This window comes from Somniosus microcephalus, unplaced genomic scaffold, assembly GCF_052327205.1.
Source record: "Somniosus microcephalus isolate GS21.2 unplaced genomic scaffold, FLI_Smic_1.0 unresolved_chr1, whole genome shotgun sequence".
Classification (NCBI taxonomy): domain Eukaryota; kingdom Metazoa; phylum Chordata; class Chondrichthyes; order Squaliformes; family Somniosidae; genus Somniosus; species Somniosus microcephalus.
Window position 1 is genome coordinate 153950769 of NW_028225179.1, and position 22832 is coordinate 153973600.

The 22832-nt window shown below is 49.8% G+C and overlaps 1 protein-coding gene and 1 pseudogene across 2 annotated transcripts in view; both read right to left on the reverse strand.

The window, feature by feature from the left end:
• LOC147096273 (butyrophilin subfamily 3 member A3-like) overlaps positions 1 to 5949 on the reverse strand; it is a 62657-nt pseudogene extending 56708 nt beyond the window's left edge. The window contains exon 1 of the transcript XR_015074600.1: positions 5783 to 5949. The product of XR_015074600.1 is annotated as a butyrophilin subfamily 3 member A3-like (transcript). The remainder of the gene's footprint in view (positions 1 to 5782) is intronic.
• A 6337-nt stretch (positions 5950 to 12286) lies between these two features.
• Positions 12287 to 22832, reverse strand: part of LOC147096274 (butyrophilin subfamily 1 member A1-like) — a 48059-nt gene continuing 37513 nt past the window's right edge. The window contains exons 10-12 of the mRNA XM_085973861.1: positions 20391 to 20417; positions 19813 to 19839; positions 12287 to 15140 (exon numbers count right to left, since the gene is read on the reverse strand). Of these exons, the coding sequence (XP_085829987.1) occupies positions 14611 to 15140; positions 19813 to 19839; positions 20391 to 20417 (584 nt within the window). The 3' untranslated portion in view covers positions 12287 to 14610. The remainder of the gene's footprint in view (positions 15141 to 19812; positions 19840 to 20390; positions 20418 to 22832) is intronic.

Sequence of the window (22832 nt, forward strand, 5' to 3'; positions counted from 1 at the left end):
TTGGCCTAGTTCCGCCCTGAATGCGTTGTTTACTGTTTTCCTTTGAGTCCGGAGGATACTTTTACAGAATTCCGCATGTAGGATCTCAATTGGGTGTTTGTCCCATTTTGCAAAATCTTGTTGTGTTAGTGGTCCCCAGACCTCACTGCCATAGAGTGCAATTGGTTCAATTACTGATTTGAAAATTTTGAGCCAAATGCTAATTGGGATTTCTATTTGGATTGATTTTTTGATGGCATAGAAAGCCCTTCTTGCTTTCTCTTTCAGTTCATTCACAGCCAGTTTGAAGTTTCCCGTAGAACTGATTTTTAAGCCCAAGTATGTGTAGTGAGTGGTTTGTTCAATTTTGGTTGTTCCTACTGTGAAATTTATTGTGGGTCCATGTTGTTTGGATCTTTGCTGGAACACAAGGACTTTGGTTTTTTGGGGATTTATTGTCAGGGCCCAAGTCTGGCAGTACGACTCCAGCAGGTCCAGGTTCTGCTGTAGACCCACTCCCAGAGACCCCCTGTAAATACTGACACACTCCCGGGGACCCCCCTGTAAATACTGACACACTCCCAGGGACCCCCCTGTAAATACTGACACACTCCCGGGGACCCCCCTGTAAATACTGACACACTCCCGGGGACCCCCCTGTAAATACTGACACACTCCCGGGGACCCCCCTGTAAATACTGACACACTCCCGGGGACCCCCCTGTAAATACTGACACACTCCCGGGGATCCCCCTGTAAATACTGACACACTCCCGGGGACCCCCCTGTAAATACTGACACACTCCCGGGGACCCCCCTGTAAATGCTGACACACTCCCAGAGACCCCCCTGTAAATACTGACACACTCCCAGAGACTCCACTGTAAATACTGACACACTCCCAGAGACCCCTTGTAAATACTGACACACTCCCCGAGACCCCCTGTAAATACTGACACACTCCCAGAGACACCCTGTAAATACTGACACACTCCCAGACACCCCCGTGTAAATACTGGCACACTCCCCGAGACCCCATATAAATACTGACATACTCCCAGAAACCTCCGTTAATACTGACACACTCCCAGAGACTCCCTGTAAATACTGACACACTCCCAGGGACCCCCCTGTAAATACTGACACACTCCCAGAGACACCTTGTAAACACTGACACACTCCCCGAGACACCCTGTAAATACTGACACACTTCCCGAGACCCCCCTGTAAATACTGACAAACTTCCCGAGACCCCCCTGTAAATACTAACACACTCCCAGAGACCCCCTGTAAATACTGACACACTCCCGGGGACCCCCCTGTAAATACTGACACACTCCCAGAGACCCCCTGTAAATACTGACACACTCCCGGGGACCCCCCTGTAAATACTGACACACTCCCAGAGACACCTTGTAAACACTGACACACTCCCCGAGACACCCTGTAAATACTGACACACTTCCCGAGACCCCCCTGTAAATACTGACAAACTTCCCGAGACCCCCCTGTAAATACTAACACACTCCCAGAGACCCCCTGTAAATACTGACACACTCCCGGGGACCCCCCTGTAAATACTGACACACTCCCAGAGACCCCCTGTAAATACTGACACACTCCCGGGGACCCCCCTGTAAATACTGACACACTCCCGGGGACCCCCCTGTAAATACTGACACACTCCCGGGGACCCCCCTGTAAATACTGACACACTCCCGGGGACCCCCCTGTAAATACTGACACACTCCCGGGGACCCCCCTGTAAATACTGACACACTCCCGGGGACCCCCCTGTAAATACTGACACACTCCCGGGGACCCCCCTGTAAATGCTGACACACTCCCAGAGACCCCCCTGTAAATACTGACACACTCCCAGAGACTCCACTGTAAATACTGACACACTCCCAGAGACCCCTTGTAAATACTGACACACTCCCCGAGACCCCCTGTAAATACTGACACACTCCCAGAGACACCCTGTAAATACTGGCACACTCCCCGAGACCCCATATAAATACTGACATACTCCCAGAAACCTCCGTTAATACTGACACACTCCCAGAGACTCCCTGTAAATACTGACACACTCCCAGGGACCCCCCTGTAAATACTGACACACTCCCAGAGACACCTTGTAAACACTGACACACTCCCCGAGACACCCTGTAAATACTGACACACTTCCCGAGACCCCCCTGTAAATACTGACAAACTTCCCGAGACCCCCCTGTAAATACTGACACACTCCCAGAGACCCCCGTGTAAATACTGACACACTTCCCGAGACCCCCCTGTAAATACTGACACACTCCCGTGGACCCCCCTGTAAATACTGACACACTCCCAGAGACCCCCCTGTAAATATCAACACACTCCCAGAGACTCCACTGTAAATACTGACACACGCCCAGAGACCCCTTGTAAATACTGACACACTCCCAGAGACGCCCTGTAAATACTGACACACTCCCAGAGACCCCCCTGTAAATACTGACACACTCCCCGAGACACCCTGTAAATACTGAAACACTCCCAGACACCCCCGTGTAAATACGGACATATTCCCAGAAACCTCCGTTAATACTGACACACTCCCAGAGACTCCCTGTAAATACTGACACACTCCCAGAGACCCCCTGTAAATACTGACACACTCCCAGAGACCCCCTGTAAATACTGACACACTCCCAGGGACCCCCTGTAAATACTGACACAATCCCAGAGACCCCTTGTAAATACTGACACACTCCCAGGGACCCCTGTAAATACTGACACACTCCCAGAGACCCCCTGTAAATACTGACACACTCCCAGGGACCCCCTGTAAATACTGACACAATCCCAGAGACCCCCTGTAAATACTGACACACTCCCAGAGACCCCCTGTAAATACTGACACACTCCCAGGGACCCCTGTAAATACTGACACACTCCTAGAGACCCCCTGTAAATACTGACACACTCCCAGAGACCCCCTGTAAATACTGACACACTCCCAGGGACCCCCTGTAAATACTGACACAATCCCAGAGACCCCCTGTAAATACTGACACACTCCCAGAGACCCCCTGTAAATACTGACACACTCCCAGAGACCCCCTGTAAATACTGACACACTCCCAGAGACCCCCTGTAAATACTGACACACTCCCAGAGACCCCCTGTAAATACTGACACACTCCCAGGGACCCCTGTAAATACTGACACACTCCCAGGGACCCCTGTAAATACTGACACAATCCCAGAGACCCCCTGTAAATACTGACACACTCCCAGGGACCCCCTGTAAATACTGACACACTCCCAGAGACCCCGTGTAAAAAAAAAAAAATTTTTATTCATTGATGAGATGTGGGCATCGCTGGCTGGCTAGGCCTGCATTTAGTGCCCATCCCTAATTGCCTTTGAGAAGATGGTGGTGAGCCGCCTTCTTAAACCGCTGCAGTCCATATGGTGTAGGTACACCCACAATGCTGTTAGGGACCGAGTTCCAGGATTTTGGCCCAGCGACAGTGAAGGAACGGCGATACAGGATCAAGTCAGGATGGTGTGTGGCTTGGAGGGAACATGTAGGTGATGATGTTCCCATGCGTCTGCTGCCCTTGTCCTTCTAAGTGGTAGAGGTCGCGGGTTTGGAAGGTGCTGTTGAAGGAGCTTTGGCGAGTTGCTGCAGTGCATCTTGTAGATGGTACACACTGCAGCCACAGTGCGTCGGTGGTGGAGGGAGTGAATGTTGAAGGTGCTGGATGGAGTGCCAATCAAGCGGGCTGCTTTATCCTGAATGGTGTCGAGCTTCTTGAGTGGTGTTGGAGCTGCACTCATCCAGGCAAGTGGAGAGTATTCAATCACACTCCTGACTTGTGCCTTGTAGATGGTGGAAAGGCTTTGGGGAGTCAGGAGGTGAGACACTCGCCGCAGAATTCCAAGCCTCTGGCCTGCTCTTGTAGCCACAGTATTTATATGGCTGGTCCAGTTCAGTTTCTGATCAATGGTAACCCCCACGATGTTGATAGTGGGGGGATTCAGCGATGGTAATGCCATTGAATGTCAAGGGGAGATGGTTAGAGTCTCGCTTGTTGGAGATGGTCATTGCCTGGCACTTGTGTGGTGCGAATGTTACTTGCCACTTGTCAGCCCAAGTCTGAATGTTGTCCAGGTCTTGCTGCATATGGACACGGACTGCGTCAGTATCTGACGAGTCTCGCATGGTGCTGAACAGTGTGCAATCATCAGCGAACATCCCCACTTCTGACCTTATGATGGAGGGAAGGTCATTGATGAAACAGCTGAAGATGGTTGGGCCTAGGACACTGCCCTGAGGAAATACTGACACACTCCCCAAGACCACCCTGTAAATACTGACACACTCCCCGAGACCCCCGTAAACACTGACACACTCCCAGAGACGCCTTGTAAATACTGACACACTCCCAGAGACCCTCTGTAAATACTGACACACTCCCAGAGACCCCCTGTAAATACTGACACACTCCCAGAGACTATCCTAGAAATCCTCCCACCTTGGGCTCCGTCTCCCACTCCACACTCATTTGCACAAGGGAGGCCAATTCTCCCGACAACAACTTTCTTATATAGCGCGCCTTTAACTTCGTAAAATGTCCCAAGGCGCTGCACAGGTGCGTTATCAGACATAAGGCAACATTAGGACAAGTGACCAAAAGCTGGTCAAAGAAATAGGTTTTAAGGAGTGACTTAAAGGAGGAGAGCGAGGTAGTGAGGCGGAGAAGTTTATAGATGGAATTCCAGAGCTTGGGGCTCAGGCAGCTGAGGGTACGGCCGCCAATGGTGGAGCGATTAAAATCAGGGATGCATAAAAGGCCGGAATTGGAGGAGCGCAGAGAGCTGGGAGGGTTGTAGGGCTGGAGGAGGTATCAGAGACAGGGAGGGGAGAAGCCATGGAGGGATTGGGAAACAAGGATTATCGAGGCATTGCCGGACCGGGAGCCAGTGTAGGTCAGCGAGCACTGGGGTGACGGGACAGGAGTTAGGGAGTCCCACCAGATTGGGGGAAGCTTCACGGACCTCTCCTGCTTGCAACTCGCCCTCTGCACCCACCAAGACTGCCTCTATAACACTGGGCGCGGAGGCCCATCAGAGTGTTGGGGGGGGGGGCCGGCGGTGACAGAGCCCGAGTTGTCCCCAGTCTCCTGGGGCAACATTCATCCCTCAAGCAACATCACAAAGAAAAAACACAGATTAACTGGTCATGCTCACACTGCTGTTGGTGGGAGCTTGCTGTGCGCAGTTTTGGCTGCTTTCCAACAGTGACTTCACCGCAAAAAAAAAAGTATTTCATTGGCCGTAAAGTGCTGAGGATGTGAAAGGCGCTATAGAAATGCAGGTTCTTCCTTTCATGGTGTTCGCCTGGAGGCTGGGACCAGTGGATTTGGTGAATGTGACCTTCTGATTGATTTTTGCTGAGTTCAATCGGAATTGAGCTGATTCAGTAATTGGGGAACTTGAATTGCCTTGTGTTTTGAGTATAGACTCAGTGTGTCAGTTGCGGGGGGAGGGGAAGGAGAGCTGGTTCAGAGATGGTCCTGAGCCCCAGAGGTTCGGATCTCTCTTTTTTGCAATCTCACACACACACACCCATTAAAGTGGAGGCGCCACCGCCCAGATCCTGCACCTTGTACCCGACCAGAGAGAGAGAGAGAGAGAGAGAGAGAGAGAGAGAGAGAGAGAGAGACCTCGCCCTGGGCCACGCCGAACCTGGAAACCAACACAATGGTCCCGATGTAGCGACTTGTATTCGCTACATTCAGACAACACTCACCTGCCGGGACATCAAACACCTTCGCTGCTGCTTTTTAAACACCTTTATTCTCTTTTCAATGGATCCGAAGCAGGACAGGCCAACATGGCAATTCGAGCTGAGCCTTTCTCTAGTTTCACTTTTGAACCATTTTATATTCGACTTTATATTGGGGGGGGGCAGAGTCCCAGGCAGTAAATCATTTCAATCCCTCGCCTCTCCCAACTCTGCTTATTTTTTGTCTCCTCCCCCTTCCAAAAATAAAATTGGGAAATTGATGGACTTTTCTGTGTTTATTGCATTCGATTCCCCGGCTGTTAGTATTGTGGCGGATCGCCACCTAAACGGGCGCAATCCACTTTTCCGTCCGTGGACAATAAATCGGGCATCTTGCCTTTAAGAAGCATGCTGTCTTTAAGGCATGACAAAGGAGCGGGCGTCGCCCTCAGTGCATATACAAAAGCGCGGGCATCACCCTCATTCTGATTTCGGGTTTAGCAGAGAGAAGAGCTGGGGCAGCCATCTCTCAAGAGAATGTAATAAAAAGCCATGTGTTCCTCAGATCGGTTCGGCCTCCATTCGTGTTCTGCGGCAGCCTCAACATTGGTGACCCCGACGCTCAGAATGTATTCCGAGCACTGCAATGGCGGACACGAATGCAGTTTCCGTGAAACTGCCGGAGTTTTGGGAAAACCAGCCCGAAGCCTGGTTCCTCCAAGCTGAGTCCTGATTCCGGTTGCGACACATCACCACAGATGGGACGAAGTATGACTACCTCGTCGCATCACTCGGTAGCTCCACAGTCACGAAGGTCTGGATAGCGCTGCAGAACTCACCAGAGGAGGGCAAGTATGCACATCTTAAGGCCGCGCTCCTTAAATATTTTACGACCTCGACATACCAGCGAAACTGCCGCCTCCTCAACCTTCCAGGCCTCGGTGACGCCTCACCGGCAGACCTCCTCTCCCACATGCTCTCACTCACCGACGAGAGCCCACCCGGGTCCCTCTTCCGCACGCTGTTCATCCGCCAGCTACCTCCCAGCATCCTTCCTAAAGTATGGTGCCCAGAATGGGACACAATCCTCCAGTTGAGGCCGAACCAGTGTTTTATAAAGGTCCATCATAACTTCCTTGCTTTTGTACCCTATGCCTCTCTTTATGAAGCCCAGGATCCCGTAAGCTTTTTTAACCACTTTCTCAACCTGTCCTGTCACCGTCAACGATTTGTGCACATATACCTCAGGTCTCTCTGTTCCTGCACCCCCTTTAGAATTGTACCTGTTGTGTATGTACCTTTTAAGAGAAGAACTGATTCTATACAGCAGTACCGGCAGTGACCACCCCTGTATATAAAGCCATAGCAGGCTTCTGTATTTCAGTCTTGAATTACTCCCTGTTCAGTAAATACCTGTTTTATTGTTCTCCTGCAGTCCTGAGTATTATTGATCCTCGGACATTACACTGGCGACGGGCAGGTTTGAACTCACCTGCAGTACTGCATCACCTCACGGGGATCTTTTCCCTGAAGAGAAGCTTCTTGGAGGTCGAAGTCAGAACGGCGGGTGTCGACCGTGGGCAACTGCCCAGGGATCCATCGGAGAGTTGCAGGGGAGGCTGTGGAGAGCTGGGCCTGGCTCCCCAGTTGAGGTGTTCCAGCAAGTCGTGCTGGTAGCAGGTAGTGCGCTGACCCTTCCAGACTGCGGCGGGCTCGGGCTCGATCGAGCGGCTCTGCAAAGGGGCCGTGCAGCATCGTCGGGAGGAAGAGAGGGTGGAGCGCACAGGGCGCGGTCGGTGCTCAAGAACAGGGCAGCGTGGAGAGGATAGAACGCGGGGAAGGAAGTGAGACGCGCCGAAGCCGCGGGTCGCCACCATTACCCTGTAGAACGCTAGGAGCAGCGTGGCAGCAAGGGGAAGAAGGAAAAGCGCGGGAGGCGCCATTTTATTCCATTGGGGAAGAAGGAAAAGCGCGGGAGGTGCCATTTTATTACATTGGGGAAGAAGAAAAAGCGCGGGAGGCGCCATTTTAAATCACCCAAGATGCCGAAGAGTGGCAGTATCACTGCTTTCGACAACGAGGTAGAAGACTGGACCACGTATGTGGAAAGAATTGAAGTGTACTGCAATGCCAATGAGGTGGCCAATGGAAAGAAGGCGTCGGTATTATTAAATTTGATGGGCGCGAGAACGTACGGCCTATTGCGGAATTTAATTACCCCAGCTAAACCAATGGAGAAAAGTTTTGAAGAGATTGTTAATATCTTACAGGAACACCTAAACCCTACACCGCTGCTGATAGCAGAAAGATTCAAGTTCCATAAAAGAAACCAGCACAAAGATGAGAACAATGCTGACTATCTTACAGAACTACGCAAGTTATCGAAGCACTGCCAGTTCGGAGCAGGACTGGCAGACACATTACGGGATAAGTTTGTCTGCGGGCTCCAGAGTGAAGGAACCCAGAAACGACTACTTTCGGAAAAGGACCTGACGCTAGAACAGGCTTTCAGCGTGGCAGTATCCGATGAAGCAGCAGCACGGGGAGCTGCGGAAATACAACAGAAACCACAAGAATACAGCGCTAACGAAATGGCGTATGGAGCAGAAAAGTGCTATCGCTGCGGCAGAACAACCCATGATCAGAAGGACTGCTGGTTTAAGGACAAAGTATGCAGGCAATGCGGGAAAATGGGACATATAGCAAGAGTTTGCAGGTCGGGAAAGAAAACCAACACTACAAGAACTACTAAGGAAAAGTACAAGTAAGTAAAAAAAAAAGACAGACAGTAGTTCAGAAGATCAGGAGAGTGATAACGACTCCGGGAGCAGGAGACTAAGTTGTCTAAAGTTACACAACGTGATCGCAAAGGAGGATCACCGAACCATTTGGGTCACCCTCATGATAGCAGGGTCCCAAGTAAAAATGGAATTGGATACAGGATCAGCCCTGTCATGAATCGACGAGACTATGAGCGGCTATTCTCACACATACCCTTGAAGGACACGTCCATTGTATTGAAGACATACACGGGGCAAAAGGTCTACCCCAGAGGAAAAATAAGGGTGCCAGTTGAATACAACGGCAAGGAAAGACAGAAACTGTATCTATATATACTACTGGATGGAGGACCACCACTACTGGGACGTGAATGGATCCGAAAAATACAATTGGATTGGCATTCCATTCAGGCGCTAACTGTGACTGATAAAAAGGATGATGACGTCACACCTGGACGACTGTCAAAAATTCTAACTGACGCGAAAGAGGTGTTCCAACAAGGACTTGGGACTCTAAAAGGAGTAATGGCAATGATAAAAATCGAAGATAACAAAAACCCAAAATTTTTTAAGGCCAGACCGGTACCTTACGCGATCCACCCAGCCGTTGAAGCAGAGCTGGAGAGTCTGGAGCGTTCGGGTGTGCTGTCCAAGGTGGACTGGAGCGAGTGGACCACACCCATCATTCCTGTAATGAAGAAATCATTGAGCAGCACGCCTGGGGAACCGAAGAAGGTTCGCATCTGTGGGGACTTCAAGGTAACCGTGAACCCAGTCCTGCACACAGTACAATATCCACTTCCACGGATGGAAGATATTTTCGCCTCACTATCTGGAGGGAAACGCTTTACAAAGATTGATCTGGCCCAAGCGTATCTACAAATGGAGGTGGAAGATGCGTCTAGGAAATACCTCACGATAAACACTCACAAAGGCCTTTACCACTACAGTCAACTGGTATTCGGGGTAGCATCAGCCCCGGCTATTTGGCAGAGGGCAATGGAACAAGTTCTGCAAGGGATCCCGGGGGCCCAGTGTTATTTGGACGACATCCTGGTTACGGGCAAAAATGACAGTGAACACCTTGCCAACCTAGAGCAGGTGCTCACGAGATTACAGGAATATGGGCTACGAGCCAACCGCCCCAAATGCGAGTTCTTCAGGAGACAAATCTCATATTGTGGCCACATGATTGATGAGGAAGGGTTGCATAAGTTGCCGGACAAGATTGAGGCTGTAGTCAAGGCTCCAGCACCGGAAAATGTGTCGCAACTGAGGTCGTTCCTCGGGTTGGTGAACTACTACCGTAAGTTCTTGCCAAATTTATTTACAATTCTGCACCCACTGAATGCCCTACTGCAAACTGGAGTAACATGGAAATGAAGTGATGAGTGTAAGCGTGCCTTTCAGAAATGTAAATGCCTAATCACTTCAAAAGAAGTATTGGCCCACTACAATCCAACACTACCGATTCGGTTAGCATGTGATGCGTCTCCCTACAGCATCGGAGCGGTGCTGTCACACAAATTCCCTGACGGTTCAGAGAGGCCAATAGCTTTTGCGTCGCGCTCGTTAACCTCAGCCGAGCATAACTATGCCCAGATTGACAGGGAGGCCCTCAGCCTGGTGTGGGGGGTGAAGAAGTTCAATCACTATCTGCACGGGCAGAAATTCACCCTACTGACTGATTATCAGCCCCGGTCTCCATTTTTAACCCAAAGAAGGGCGTTCCAGTGATGACGGCGCAACGGCTGCAAAGATGGTCACTTTTTCTAGGGGCACATCAGTACGACATAGAGTACAAGGTACGAAACAGCATGGAAACGCTGATGGGCTGTCGCGCCTACCGTTGCCTATGGTGGAGGAAGCACCTGCAGTGGACCCTGTTGAGATATTCCATGCGACCATGGTCGAATGTCTACCTGTTACAAACTCAAGTATAGAGAAGGAAACCCGAAATGACCCGACACACTCTCGGGTCTATGATTTGACGGTGAAGGGATGGCCAACACATGGCGACTCACTGTTGCCAGCATTCTCGCCAAGGAGAGAACAGCTGTCAGTGTGCCGGGGGACCTTGATGTGTGGATCCAGAGTGGTAATTCCACCCAAGTTGAGAGATAGAGTGCTCAATGAGCTTCATGAGGGTCCTCTGGGAGGGGTAAAAATGAAGAGCCTAGCCAGGGAGTTTGTGTGGTGGCCAGGAATTGATAAAGAAATCGAGGATATGACCAAGAGATGCACAGGATCCCAGAAGGTCCAAAACACTCCACCACAGGCCCCGCTACATCCATGGGAGTGGCCCTCATCTCCATGGCAACGGGTACACATTGATTTTGCTGGTCCATTTATGGACTCAATGTTCCTAATCGCTGTGGACGCCCATTCAAAATGGCCAGAGGTCATCAAAATGTCCTCCACCACCACGGAGAAAACTATTGCAGTCCTACGGACCATCTTTGCCAGGAATGGCTTGCCAGAACAGATTTGCTCCGACAATGGGCCACAGTTTGTGTCAGAGGATTTCCAGAGGTTTCTGAGGAATAATGGGGTGAAGCATTACACATCTGCCCCATATCATCCAGCCACAAATGGATTGGCTGAGAGGTTTGTTCAGACCTTTAAAAAGGCCATAAAGGCAATGCATAATGACGACATACCACAACACAAGGTGGATAATTTCTTGTTTGCTTACCGGAATGCGACATATGCAGTCACCAACCAAGCTCCAGCCATAATGTTCTTCAACCGAAGGCTAAGATGTCGCCTGGATTTGCTCAAACCAAACATAAGACGAGATGTTGAGGATAAGCAATTCCAGCACATAAATGGTAAGCCAACCAGGAGCTTCAAGATGGGGCAACCAGTCTTGGCCCGCGACTACCGAACAGAAAAATGGCAGCCAGGAACGATATGCACACAGCAGGGACCACTAATGTACACAGTGGACGTTGGAGAGAGCATCGTGAGATGCCATGCTGACCAGATTCTAGAGTCACAGGAACAAGCCAAACCCATACCACGAGCAGGTGCACCTGGTAATCAACCCGAAGTACAGATTGCGTCTACCTCAGAAGCAGTGGTATTGGAAGCTGACGAACCAATGACAATGAGCCGGAATCAACTCCGCCGCAAGAACAGGATACTCGAGAAAGACGCTATCCAGTCAGGATCAGGAAGCCTCCTCAAAGACTGAACTTATAAATGATTATTTCAGTTGATGTATATAGTACAGAGAAAATTGTAATTGTAATTAGTTGTTAAATGAATGTTATGTACTGTTTATCTAAAAGGGGAGGAATTGTTGTGTATGTGCCTTTAAGAGAAGAACTGATTCTATACTGCAGTACCGGCAGTGACCACCCCTGTATATGAAGCCATAGCAAGCTTCTGTATTTCAGTCTTGAATTACTCCCTGTTCAGTAAATACCTGTTTTATTGTTCTCCTGCAGTCTGAGTATTATTGATCCTCGGACATTACACACGGGAACACCACCACCTCCAAGTTCCCCTCCAAGTCACACACCATCCTGACTTGAAAGTATATCGCTGATCCTTCATCGTCGCTGGGTCAAAATCCTGGAACTCCCTACCTGACAGCACTGTGGGAGTACCATCACCACACGGACTGCAGCGGTTCAAGAAGGCGGCTCACCACCACCTTCTCAAGGGCAATTAGGGATGGGCAATAAATGCTGGCCTTGCCAGCGACGCCCACATCCCAAGTATGGAATAAAGGAACCCTGTGTTTATGTTTGCTAATTAACATTTTTAATAATCAATACTTTACATCATTAGTACAAGAAGCATTTTGAGATGTGGATACCACAACTCCAAACCTCGAGTGGTCATTTCTCATCCAACCAAACATCATCAACATTGATTCAAAAAGTTATAAAATATGGAATCACAGCCATTGTATTAAAAGCGGAGCTCCAGGAGGAGGAGAAACATCAGTCTCATTACAAAATCTGGGGTCTCCAGGAATAGACCATGGTGAGTGATCGACCGCCCAGGGTCTGCGGTCTACCGCCCAGAGTTTGTGCCAATTCACACGTATACAGCAAGTCGTATCAATTCCGATCACGTTTCTGGTACCGCGGCGGATCAATGGGGAGCGGGTGTGTCAAGTTCTCCACAAGCTGGGTGGATTCAGATTCCAGCGTGTCCACATGAGAGTCCGATTTATAGCAGGACATGTGATCATCACTTACACATATTATTCCTTTAGGTAAGGTTAACTGACGCGAGATCTTACAGACAGGACAAGCATGTAGGCAGGCAGGGAAGACGAATGCGAGATCTTACAGACAGGACAAGGACAGGGGCAAGACTAGATAGGGCGGGCGTGTAGGCAGGCAGTGTCATAGGACCCGGCAGAGCCTCGGCTTAATGTCTCATCCGAAAGACGGCACCTCCGACAGGGCAGCACTCCCTCAGTACTGCACTGGGAGTGTCGGCTTGGATTATGCACCCAGGTCCCTGGAGTGGGTCGCGAACCCACGACTTTCTGACCCGAGAGTTAGAGGAAGAGACAATGCAAGAAGTCTCAATTTGCACACCGGTGCGGATACGGAGTTGATCACTTGACCGCCCACGAGCAGTGCCACAGAAAAAGGAGGGAGCGAGGGGGAGGATGGTGTGGGACGGTGGGAGGGACAGCGAGCACGCTGTGATCAAAACAGAGTGACAGAGAGCGCCACGGCTAGGATTGAAGGCGAGCGTAAAATCACCCTTTTCGGTCCCCTACCCTGGGGTCTGAGCGCAGACAGGGGATAAGGCCTCGCCCCCCGATAACATCAGCAAAACTCTGGTCCTTCGACTTACTTGGGCTTGGAGAGTTTGAGAGGCGTTGGAAGGAAAGGAAGCAATTGGCACTGTGCAGGTGAACAGGACAACAAAGAATCTGCCCTGTGACACACAAAACTTTTTTTGTTTAAAAAGTGGCCAGGCCTGGGAGAGCAGAGTTGCTCCAAATCTGCCGGGGCTCCAAGAATGGGTAGAATAATCAGGGAGGGGATCGTAACCCCAGAACGGGTCGAGCAATCCTCCGCGCCTTGATTTCTCCCGACACACTCTGGGCGCCCCCCCCCCCCCCGGAGATTAATAACACCAAGCACATAAGAGAAAATGTTGCTCCCAATTCTTGGGAGTAACGCACTTAGCAAAACGATGTCCATTGGAGTCACGTGACTTCGAGGGACTGACGGCAACTTCCCGAGATGCAGAGTGACTTTTATTAAAATTGATTTGTGGGATGTGGGCGTCGCTGCAAGGCCAGCATTTATTGCCCATCCCCGATTGCCCTTTTCACCATAACAACAGGAAACACTGGAAAAACTCAGGCGGCCAGGCAGCATCGGTGGAGAGAGAAACAGAGTTAACGTTTCAGGTCGATGACCTTTCGTCAGAACTGGGAAAAAAAGCAGGAAATGGAAAGAAAGATTGGGGGCTGGGAAAAGGGGATGAAAGAACAAAAGGGAAGGTCAGTGATAGGATAGAAAGCAGGAGAGATTAAGAGACATTGAGAGGTATTTAAGTCAAGGGGAGGTGGAATAACAACAGAAAACACTGGAAAAACTCAGCAGGCCAGGCAACATCGGTGGAGAGAGAAATAGAGTCAACGTTTCAGGTCGAAACCCTTCGTCAGAACTGAAAAAAAGCAGGAAATGAGACAGGTTGAAATGGGAATGGGACAGGTTAAGGAATAAAGGATGGCTCTAGTACGACAGCAAAATACTGCGGATGCTGGAAATCCGAAATCACAAATTCCTGTGTTTTCCCTCAGTCCTGACGAAGGGTTTCGACCTGAAACGTTGACTCTTTCTCTCTCCACGGATGCTGCCTGGCCTGCTGAGTTTTTCCAGCATTTTCTGTTGTTATAAAGGATGGTTCTAGATGGGGTGTGAATTGCGCTGACAGAATGAAGGACAGCTGAAGGGAGGGAAGAAAAAACAAAAAGTGTGGATAAAAAAAGAAAATATGTGATAGGGGCCGAGGTTCTGATTTTTCACAACCTGGTTTAAGAGACCCGTGCCATTCCAAACGATCGGTCCCTGGGCGACCCAGGTTCTATGAGGAGGGCGGGGGAGCCGCACAAATCGTCAATGCTTCACCAGACTTGGCGAGATTGAAGAATGGGTAGATCTTCTCCTCGAAACCACTGGTGAAAGTGTGGAGGTGGGAGTGGGTGGCAGCGTCGCAGAATACGACCTTTCCCGCCTCGTAGTTGACGTATATTCCGATCTTCAGGAACCTGCCCCGGATTGAGATTCGCAAAGGGGTGTCGTCGTTGGCCCGGTAGCCCTTCCGATCCCGCCCAATGGTCCAGTATCCGTTTCCAGGGTTCAGAGGTGACCTGCCCTCCCTGGCCACCGATTCCCTGGCCACTCCCAGGTCCCAGTCGGACGTGCTCCCCACTGCCACCTCCCAGTAGTGTCTCCCGGTGGCGAAGCCGTCCTTTCCCAGCACGGATAACCTGGACTCAAACCTCTTGCCAATGTCGGAGGGAATCTTGGCTTCTGCAGTGTAGCTCACGCTGGTCAGGTTGGAGGAGACCTTGAGGTTTGGGTTTGCGGTCTCACAGTCCAGGGTCACGGGAACTAAGGGGCGAGAAAGAAAAAAGGAGCAGATTTAATCCCTGCACTGGGTAGGGTTCAGTGCTGTTTGACAAACCTAAAGTGGAGGTTAACTCGGAGTAACAACGCAAGACAGGATATTAAAAGGAGGGGCAATCATACACTTGGAGCACGGAGCACATTTCTATTCTCCATATTAAAGAAAGGATATAGGGGCACTGGGGAAAAATGCAAAAAAGATTTACAAGGTTGATACCAGAACTGAGAGGTTACAACTATCAGGAAAGACTGAACAGGCTGAGGCTCTTTTCTCTCAGAGAAGGCCGAGGGGTGACCTGATCGAGGTCTTGAAAATTATGAAAGGGTTCGATAGGGTAGACGTAGAGAAGATGTTTCCACTTGTGGGCGAGACCAGAACCAGACATGCAAGATAGTCACTAATAAATCCACTAGGGAATTCAGGAGAAACTTCTTTACCCAGAGAGAGTGGTGAGAATGTGGAACTCGCCACCACAGGGAGTGGTTGAGGTGAATAGCACAGATGCATTTAAGGGGAAGCTGGATAAACACATGAGGGAGAAAGGATTAGAAGGGTATGTTGATAGGGGGCGATAAAGTAAGGTGGGAGGAGGCTCGTGTGGAACATAAACACCGGCATGGACCTGTTGGGCCCAACATACAGTTCTGGTCACCACATTACAGGAAAGAGGTCATTGCACTAGAGAGGGTACAGAGGAGATTTACGAGGATGTTGCCTGGGCTGGTGAATTTGAGCTATGAGGAATGATTGGATAGGCCGGGGTTGTTTTCTTTGGAACAGAAGGTGCTGAGGGGAGTGATATACCTATCAATTCGTCCAATAAAAAGCGACGAGTTAGGAACGTAACTAAAGGTTGATAGCGGCCTCGTATGTAGTCGTATCCTGGATGACTTCTGAACGCCCAAGCGAGCCCGAGAGTATACGCACTCATCCAGGATACGACTACATACGAGGCCGCTATCAACCTTTAGTTACGTTCCTAACTCGTCGCTTTTTATTGGACGAATTGATAGGTATATCACTCCCCTCAGCACCTTCTGTTCCAATCAATTCGTCCAATAAAAAGCGACGAGTTAGGAACGTAACTAAAGGTTGATAGCGGCCTCGTATGTAGTCGTATCCTGGATGAGTGCGTATACTCTCGGGCTCGCTTGGGCGTTCAGAAGTCATCCAGGATACGACTACATACGAGGCCGCTATCAACCTTTAGTTACGTTCCTAACTCGTCGCTTTTTATTGGACGAATTGATAGGTATATCAATTTTATTGACAAAATAACAGAGCCCACCCTCGTGGGTGATCGGGTCCAACAAGGAGGAATACCAGCCAGTCGACTACCTTTATACCTGGGCAGGTAGGTGGAGCCATGGGCGGAGTCGGAGGTGGTCAGCCCAGGTATAACAGCGCGACAAGAGGCGACCTCGTATCGTGATACAACAGTGATAACGGTGATAACAATACAACAGTGATAACTATAGTGTAACGATAAAAGTGGTTTACCACAGGGAGATTTAAGCGAGGTGTATAAAATTATGGAGGGGCCGAGATAGAGTGGACAGGAAGGACATTGTTCCCTCAGCAGAGAGGTCAAGAACCAGGGGGCCTTGATGTAAAGTAATTGGGAGAAGGATTCGAGAGGAGTTGAGGAGAACTTGTTTCACCCACAGGGTGGTGGGGGTTTGGAACTCACTGCCTCAAAGGGTGGTAGAGGCAGAAACAATCAATGCATTTTAAAAGTGCTTTGATATGCACCTGAAGTGCCGTAACCTACAGGGCTACGGACCAAGTGCTGGAAAGTGGGATTAGGTTGGATTGATCTTTGTCGGTCAGCAGACATAATGGGCCGAATGGCCTCCTGTGCCATAAAGTTCTATGATTCTATGAAATGGCCTGTTTCTGTTCTGTAAAATTCTACGTAAAGATGGACACTTGCAAAGGTGACATTGCAGGTAATTACCAACACAGGTACTTAATGAGGAGGGTAGCTATGGCTAAATAATAAGAAATTAAAGGGGAGGGTAATTCTGCGGCCAAGTACTTTAAAGGGGAGGGTAACACCATTGGTCGGTACCATCACTGCCAGTTCGGCCCTCGCTAGTTCCATTAACTCGCTTTAAAGGGAAACTCTGCACAGCCATTGTGGAGTGTGTATGAAGTGGATACGCTGGGTTGAAACATAGAAGATAGGAGCAGGAGTAGGCCATTCGGCCCCTCGAGCCTGCTCCGCCATTCAATGCGATCATGGCTGATCATCCAAATTCAGTACCCGGTCCCTGCTTTCTCCCCATATCCCTTGAGCCCTTTAGCCTTAAGAAATATATCCAACTCCTTCTTGAATAAATTTAATGTATCGGCCTCTACTGCCTTCTGTGGTAGAGAATTCCACAGGTTCACCACTCTCTGGGTGAAGGAATTCCTCCTCATTTCTGTCCTAAATGGCCTACCCCTTATCCTTAAACTGTGACCCCTGGTTCTGGACTCCCCGGCCATCAGGAACATCCTTCCTGCATCTAGTCTGTCCAGTCCTGTCAGAATTTTATAAGTTTCAATGAGATCCCCTCTCATTCTTCTAAACTCCAGCGAGTACAAGCCCAATCGACCCAATCTCTCCTCATACGTCATTCCTGCCATCCCAGGTATCAGCCTGGTGAATCTTTGCTGAACTCCTTCCATGGCAAGAACATCCTTCCTCAGATAAGGCGACCAAAACTGCACACAATACTCAAGATGTGGTCTCACCAAGGCCCTGTACAACTGCAGCAAGACATCCTTGTTCCTGTACTCAAACCCTCTCACTATGAAGGCCAACATACCATTTGCCTTCTTAACCGCCTGCTGCACCTGCATGCTTACCTTCAGCGACTGGTGCACAAGGACACCCAGGTCTCGTTGCACTTCCCCTTCTCCCAATCTATTGCCATTCAGATAATAATCTGCCTTCCTGTTTTTGCCACTAAAGTGGATAACCTCACATTTATCCACGTTATATTGCATCTGCCATGCTTTTGCCCAATCACCCAACCTGTCCAAATCATCCTGGAGTTTCTCGGCATCCTCCTCACAGCACACACGCCCACCAAGCTTTGTGTCGTCTGCAAATTTGGAGATATTACATCTAGTTCCCTTGTCTAGATCATTAATATATATTGTGAAGCTGGGGTCCAAGGACCGACCCCTGCGATACCCCACTAGTCACTGCCTGCCACTCGGAAAAAGACCCGTTTATTCCAACTCTTTGCCTTCTGTCTGCAACCAGTTCTCTATCCAAGTCAATACCTTACCCCAATCCCATGTGCCTTAACTTTTACACGCGAATCTCTTATGCGGGACCTTATCGAAAGCCTTCTGAAAGTCCAAATACACCACATCCACTGGTTCTCCCTTTTCTATTTTACCAGTTACATCCTCAAAAAATTCCAGTAGTCAAGCACGATTTACCTTTTGTAAATCCATGTTGACTTTGTCCGATCCTGTCACTGTTTTCCAAGTGCTCTGCTATTACATCTTTTATAATGGACTCTAGCATTTTCCCCACTACCGATGTCAGGCTTACCGGTCTGTAATTCCCCATTTTCTCTCTACCACCTTTTTTGAATAGTGGAGTAACATTAGCTACCCTCCAATCCATGGGTACTGTTCCAGATTCCATCGAATGCTGGAAGATGATCCCTCGGTGTCCCCTTGGTAGGAAGGCGGGGGGGGGGCTCCGATTTCCAGGAACCTAGCCGCCCATTAGAGCAACTTCCTGCGGTACAAATCAGAGTCTCTATCGAGCGTTTTAGGTTAACCAAGCGATAAAGAGATTAACGTCGCCAGAAGAGGGGAGGAGGCGCGGCAGCGAGCGCGGGGGTTGCGGATCCCGCTGCCCACCTGGCGAGTTCCCTATCTTGGCCACACTGCCGCCAGGAGACACTCGAACGGAGGGAGGGATTAAACCGTGCAAGGGAGGCCTCACCAGGAACCCCCCTCCCTTACAGGTGGAACCATCTTACCTGCTCAGTCTCTCAGTCAGAGCACACCACTTGGTGTTGGGGGGGTGGGGGGGTGGTGGAGGGAGGACGTAGATCAGGCTGGTGAATAGTGCAAACCTGGGCTGAGGGGCTTCAGTTCATGTGGAGAGACTGGAGAAACTGGGCTTGTTATCCTTAGAGCAGAGAAGGTTAGGTGCAGATTTAAGAGCGGGTTTTGATAGTTTCTCCTTATTTATTCGTTTCCAGTGGCAGGATGGTCGGTAACCAGAGGACACAGATTTAAGATAATTGGCAAAAGAACCAGAGGGGGAGAGGAGAAGACCTTTTTTTTGTTACGCAGCAAGTTGTTGTGATCTGGAATGCACTGCCCGATAGTGGAAGCAGATTCAATAGTAACTTCCAAAAAAGAGAATTGGATAAATACTTGAACAGGAAAATTTGCAGGGCTCTGGGGAAAGAGCGAGGTGGCGGGGGGGGGGGGGGGGGGGTGCGGGGAGTGGGACTAATTGGATAACTCTTTCAAAGAGCCGGCACAGGCACGATGGGCTGAATGGCCTCCTGTGTTGTATGATGCGAAGAGAATGAGATAAATTCCCACTCCCCCACACACACATACAGACACACTCACACTGACACACATACTCTCACACACAATATGGAGTCTCAGATAAGCAGCAAATCTTACCCGCAACACTGGTAATTCTCTGAATGGCTGAAAGGATAAGAAGAATGAAAGATTAACTCGTTTTTAATAGATGATTCATTATACATTTATTCAGTTATTAGAAAGTGTCTAAAAGAGACCGTATTCCTGAAGATACAGACGGACAGATACTGTGACATCGATCTGCCCTCTATTTAAGGAGAGGTGCTAAAACAGTTAAATCGAGGGGCAGAGAAAGAGGGAGTTCGCTCGCTAATATCAGCAGCTGTAGATTCTGGCCGCGTGTATTAGCGACACTGAACACAGCGGGTAGATTTCCCCCGAATATCTTCTTCGGCAGCACCTCCCCAAGCCCACAACCTCGAAGGGCAAGGGCAGCAGGCACACAGGAACATCACCACCTCCAAGTTCCCTAAGTCACACATCATCCCCACTTGGAAATATATCGTCGCTGGATCAAAATCCTGGAACTCCCTACCCAACAGCACTGTGGGAGCACCTTCACCACACGGACTGCAGCGGTTCAAGAAGGCGCCGCACCACCACCTTCTCAAGGGCAATAAATCCCGTGAATGGATAAATAATATCCTGTATCCTACCTTTTTTTGAGAGACGGCGAATCTTGTCTAGAAAGGAAGAAGACAGCCAGTTAGTGAAGAGCTTTATGCACCTGCCAATCGTTGGGGCTTATACCGAACACGTTTTGGCCTTTAAGTGTAAATCTGAGGCGATCTCGATTAGAACGCTTGCAGTCTGTGGGCCCGCAGATAAGTTTAACTATACAATATAAATGACATACTTTAAACCATTGCAGAAACATTTAGGGAAATCTACTCTTCCCAGTTGCATCCCTTTTTCACTCCCAAGGACACTGTTCCTGTACCTCCTATCAGGAGTCAGAGTCATAATGGCACAGAAAGAGGCCATTCGGCCCATCAAGTCCGTGCCGGCTCTCTGTGGAGCAATCCAGTCAGTCCCATTCCCCCGCTCTATCCCCATAGCCCTGCAAGTTTATTTCCCTCAAGTGCCTGTCCAGTCTCCCCTTGAAAACATTGAGTGTCTCCGCTTCCACCACTTCCGTCAGCAGCGAGTTCCAGGTCATCACCACTCGCTGCGTAAAAAAGTTTTTCTTCACATCCCCCCTGTATCTCTTGCCCAAAACCTTAAATCTGTGTCCCCTAGTCGTTGTACCATCAACAGCCTTTCCCCGTCTAGCCTATGCAAACCCGTCATTACCTTGTCCACCTCTATCAAATCACCCCTCAACCTCCTTAGCTCTAAGGGGGAGATGGGTTGGAGGAGGAGGAAGAGGGGATGGGGGGGGTGCGAGGAGGGAGAGGGGATGGGGGGGGGGGGTGCGAGGAGGAAGAGGGGATGGGGGGGGGCGAGGAGGAGATGTGTTGGATGAGGGGGAGGGGAATGAGGAGGGGGAATGGGGGGCGAGGAGGGGGAATGATGAAGCGGGTGGGGATGAGGAGGAGGAGGGGGGGGATGGGGGTGCGAGGAGGAAGCGGGGATGGGGGGGGCGAGGGGGAAGAGGGGATGGGGCAAGGAGATGTGTTGGATGAGGGGAAGGGGAATGAGGAGGGGGAATGGGGGGCGAGGAGGGGGAATGATGAAGGGGGTGGGGATGAGGAGGAGGAGGGGGGACGGGGGGGTGTGAGGAGGGATGATGGGGCTAATGACATGTCACATTATCAGGTCTCCGTCAATCTGACGAGGAGGATCGGTCAAAGATTGGAGTCTTAACGAGGGGTAAGGTGTTTTCTACAGTCTGTACTATGTGTTGAACTTTGTAGTGGATTATTACACAGAGGGGAAACTCATTTAAATTGTGTTTGTAATGACATTGTCTGCTGACCAGTCATAGGGTCATAATGGCACAGAAGGAGGCCATTCGGCCCATCAAGTCCGTGCCAGCTCTCTCTGTGGAGCAACCCAGTCAGTCCCATTCCCCCGCTCTATCCCCATAGCCCTGCAAGTTTATTTCCCTCAAGTGCCTATCCAGTCTCCCCTTGAAAACATTGAGTCTCTCCGCTTCCACCACTTCCGTCGGCAGCGAGTTCCAGGTCCTCGCCACTCGGTGTAAAAGAGTTTTTCCCTCACATCCCCCCTGTATCTCTTGCCCAAAACCTTAAACCTGTGTCCCCTAGTCCTTGTACCATCAACTAGTGGGAACAGCCTTTCCCCATCTAGCCTATCCAAACCTGTCATAATCTTGTACACCTCTATCAAATCACCCCTCAACCTCCTTTGCTCCAATGAAAACAAATCCAGCTTCTCCAACCTGTCCTTGTAGCCAAGATCCCCCATCCCCGGAACCATTCTGGTAAATCTCCTCTGCACCCTCTCAAGGGCCTTCACATCCTTCCTAAAGTGTGGTGACCAGAACTGGACGCAATACTCCAGTTGTGGCCTAAACAGCGCTTTATAAAGGCTCAGCATAACTTCTCTACTTTTGTACTCAATACCTCCATTTATGAAGCTCAAGAACCCATATGCCAAGTTCAGTGACCTATGCCCCCAAAATTGTTGGGCCTCATTTCTCTGGAGAGAAGACCAAGAGGTGACCTGACAGAGGTCTTTAAAATTAGGAAGGGGTTCGATAGGGTCGATGTGGAGAAGATGTTTCCACGTGTGGGCGAGCTGGAGATCACTAGATTTTTGTTGGGCAAGGGGCATCAAGGGATATGGAGCTAAGGTGGGTAAATGGAGTTAAGATACAGATCAGCCAAGATCTCACCGAATGGCGGAGCAGGTTCGAGGGGCTGAATGGCCTCCTCCTGTTCCCAGGAGAGTCCAGAACAAGGGGGCACAAATAATTCAAATAAAGAATTTTCTATGGGATACAGGGAGAAGGCAGGGACAGGGTGCTGAGTTTCGATGATCAGCCATGATCTCATTGAATGGCGGAGCAGGCTCGAGGGGCCGAATGGCCTACTCCTGCTCCTATCTTCTATGTTACTAAGAGGAATTTCTTTACACGGAGTTGGTGAGAATGTTGAACTCACTGCCACATGGAGTGTATGCAGTAGAGGGTA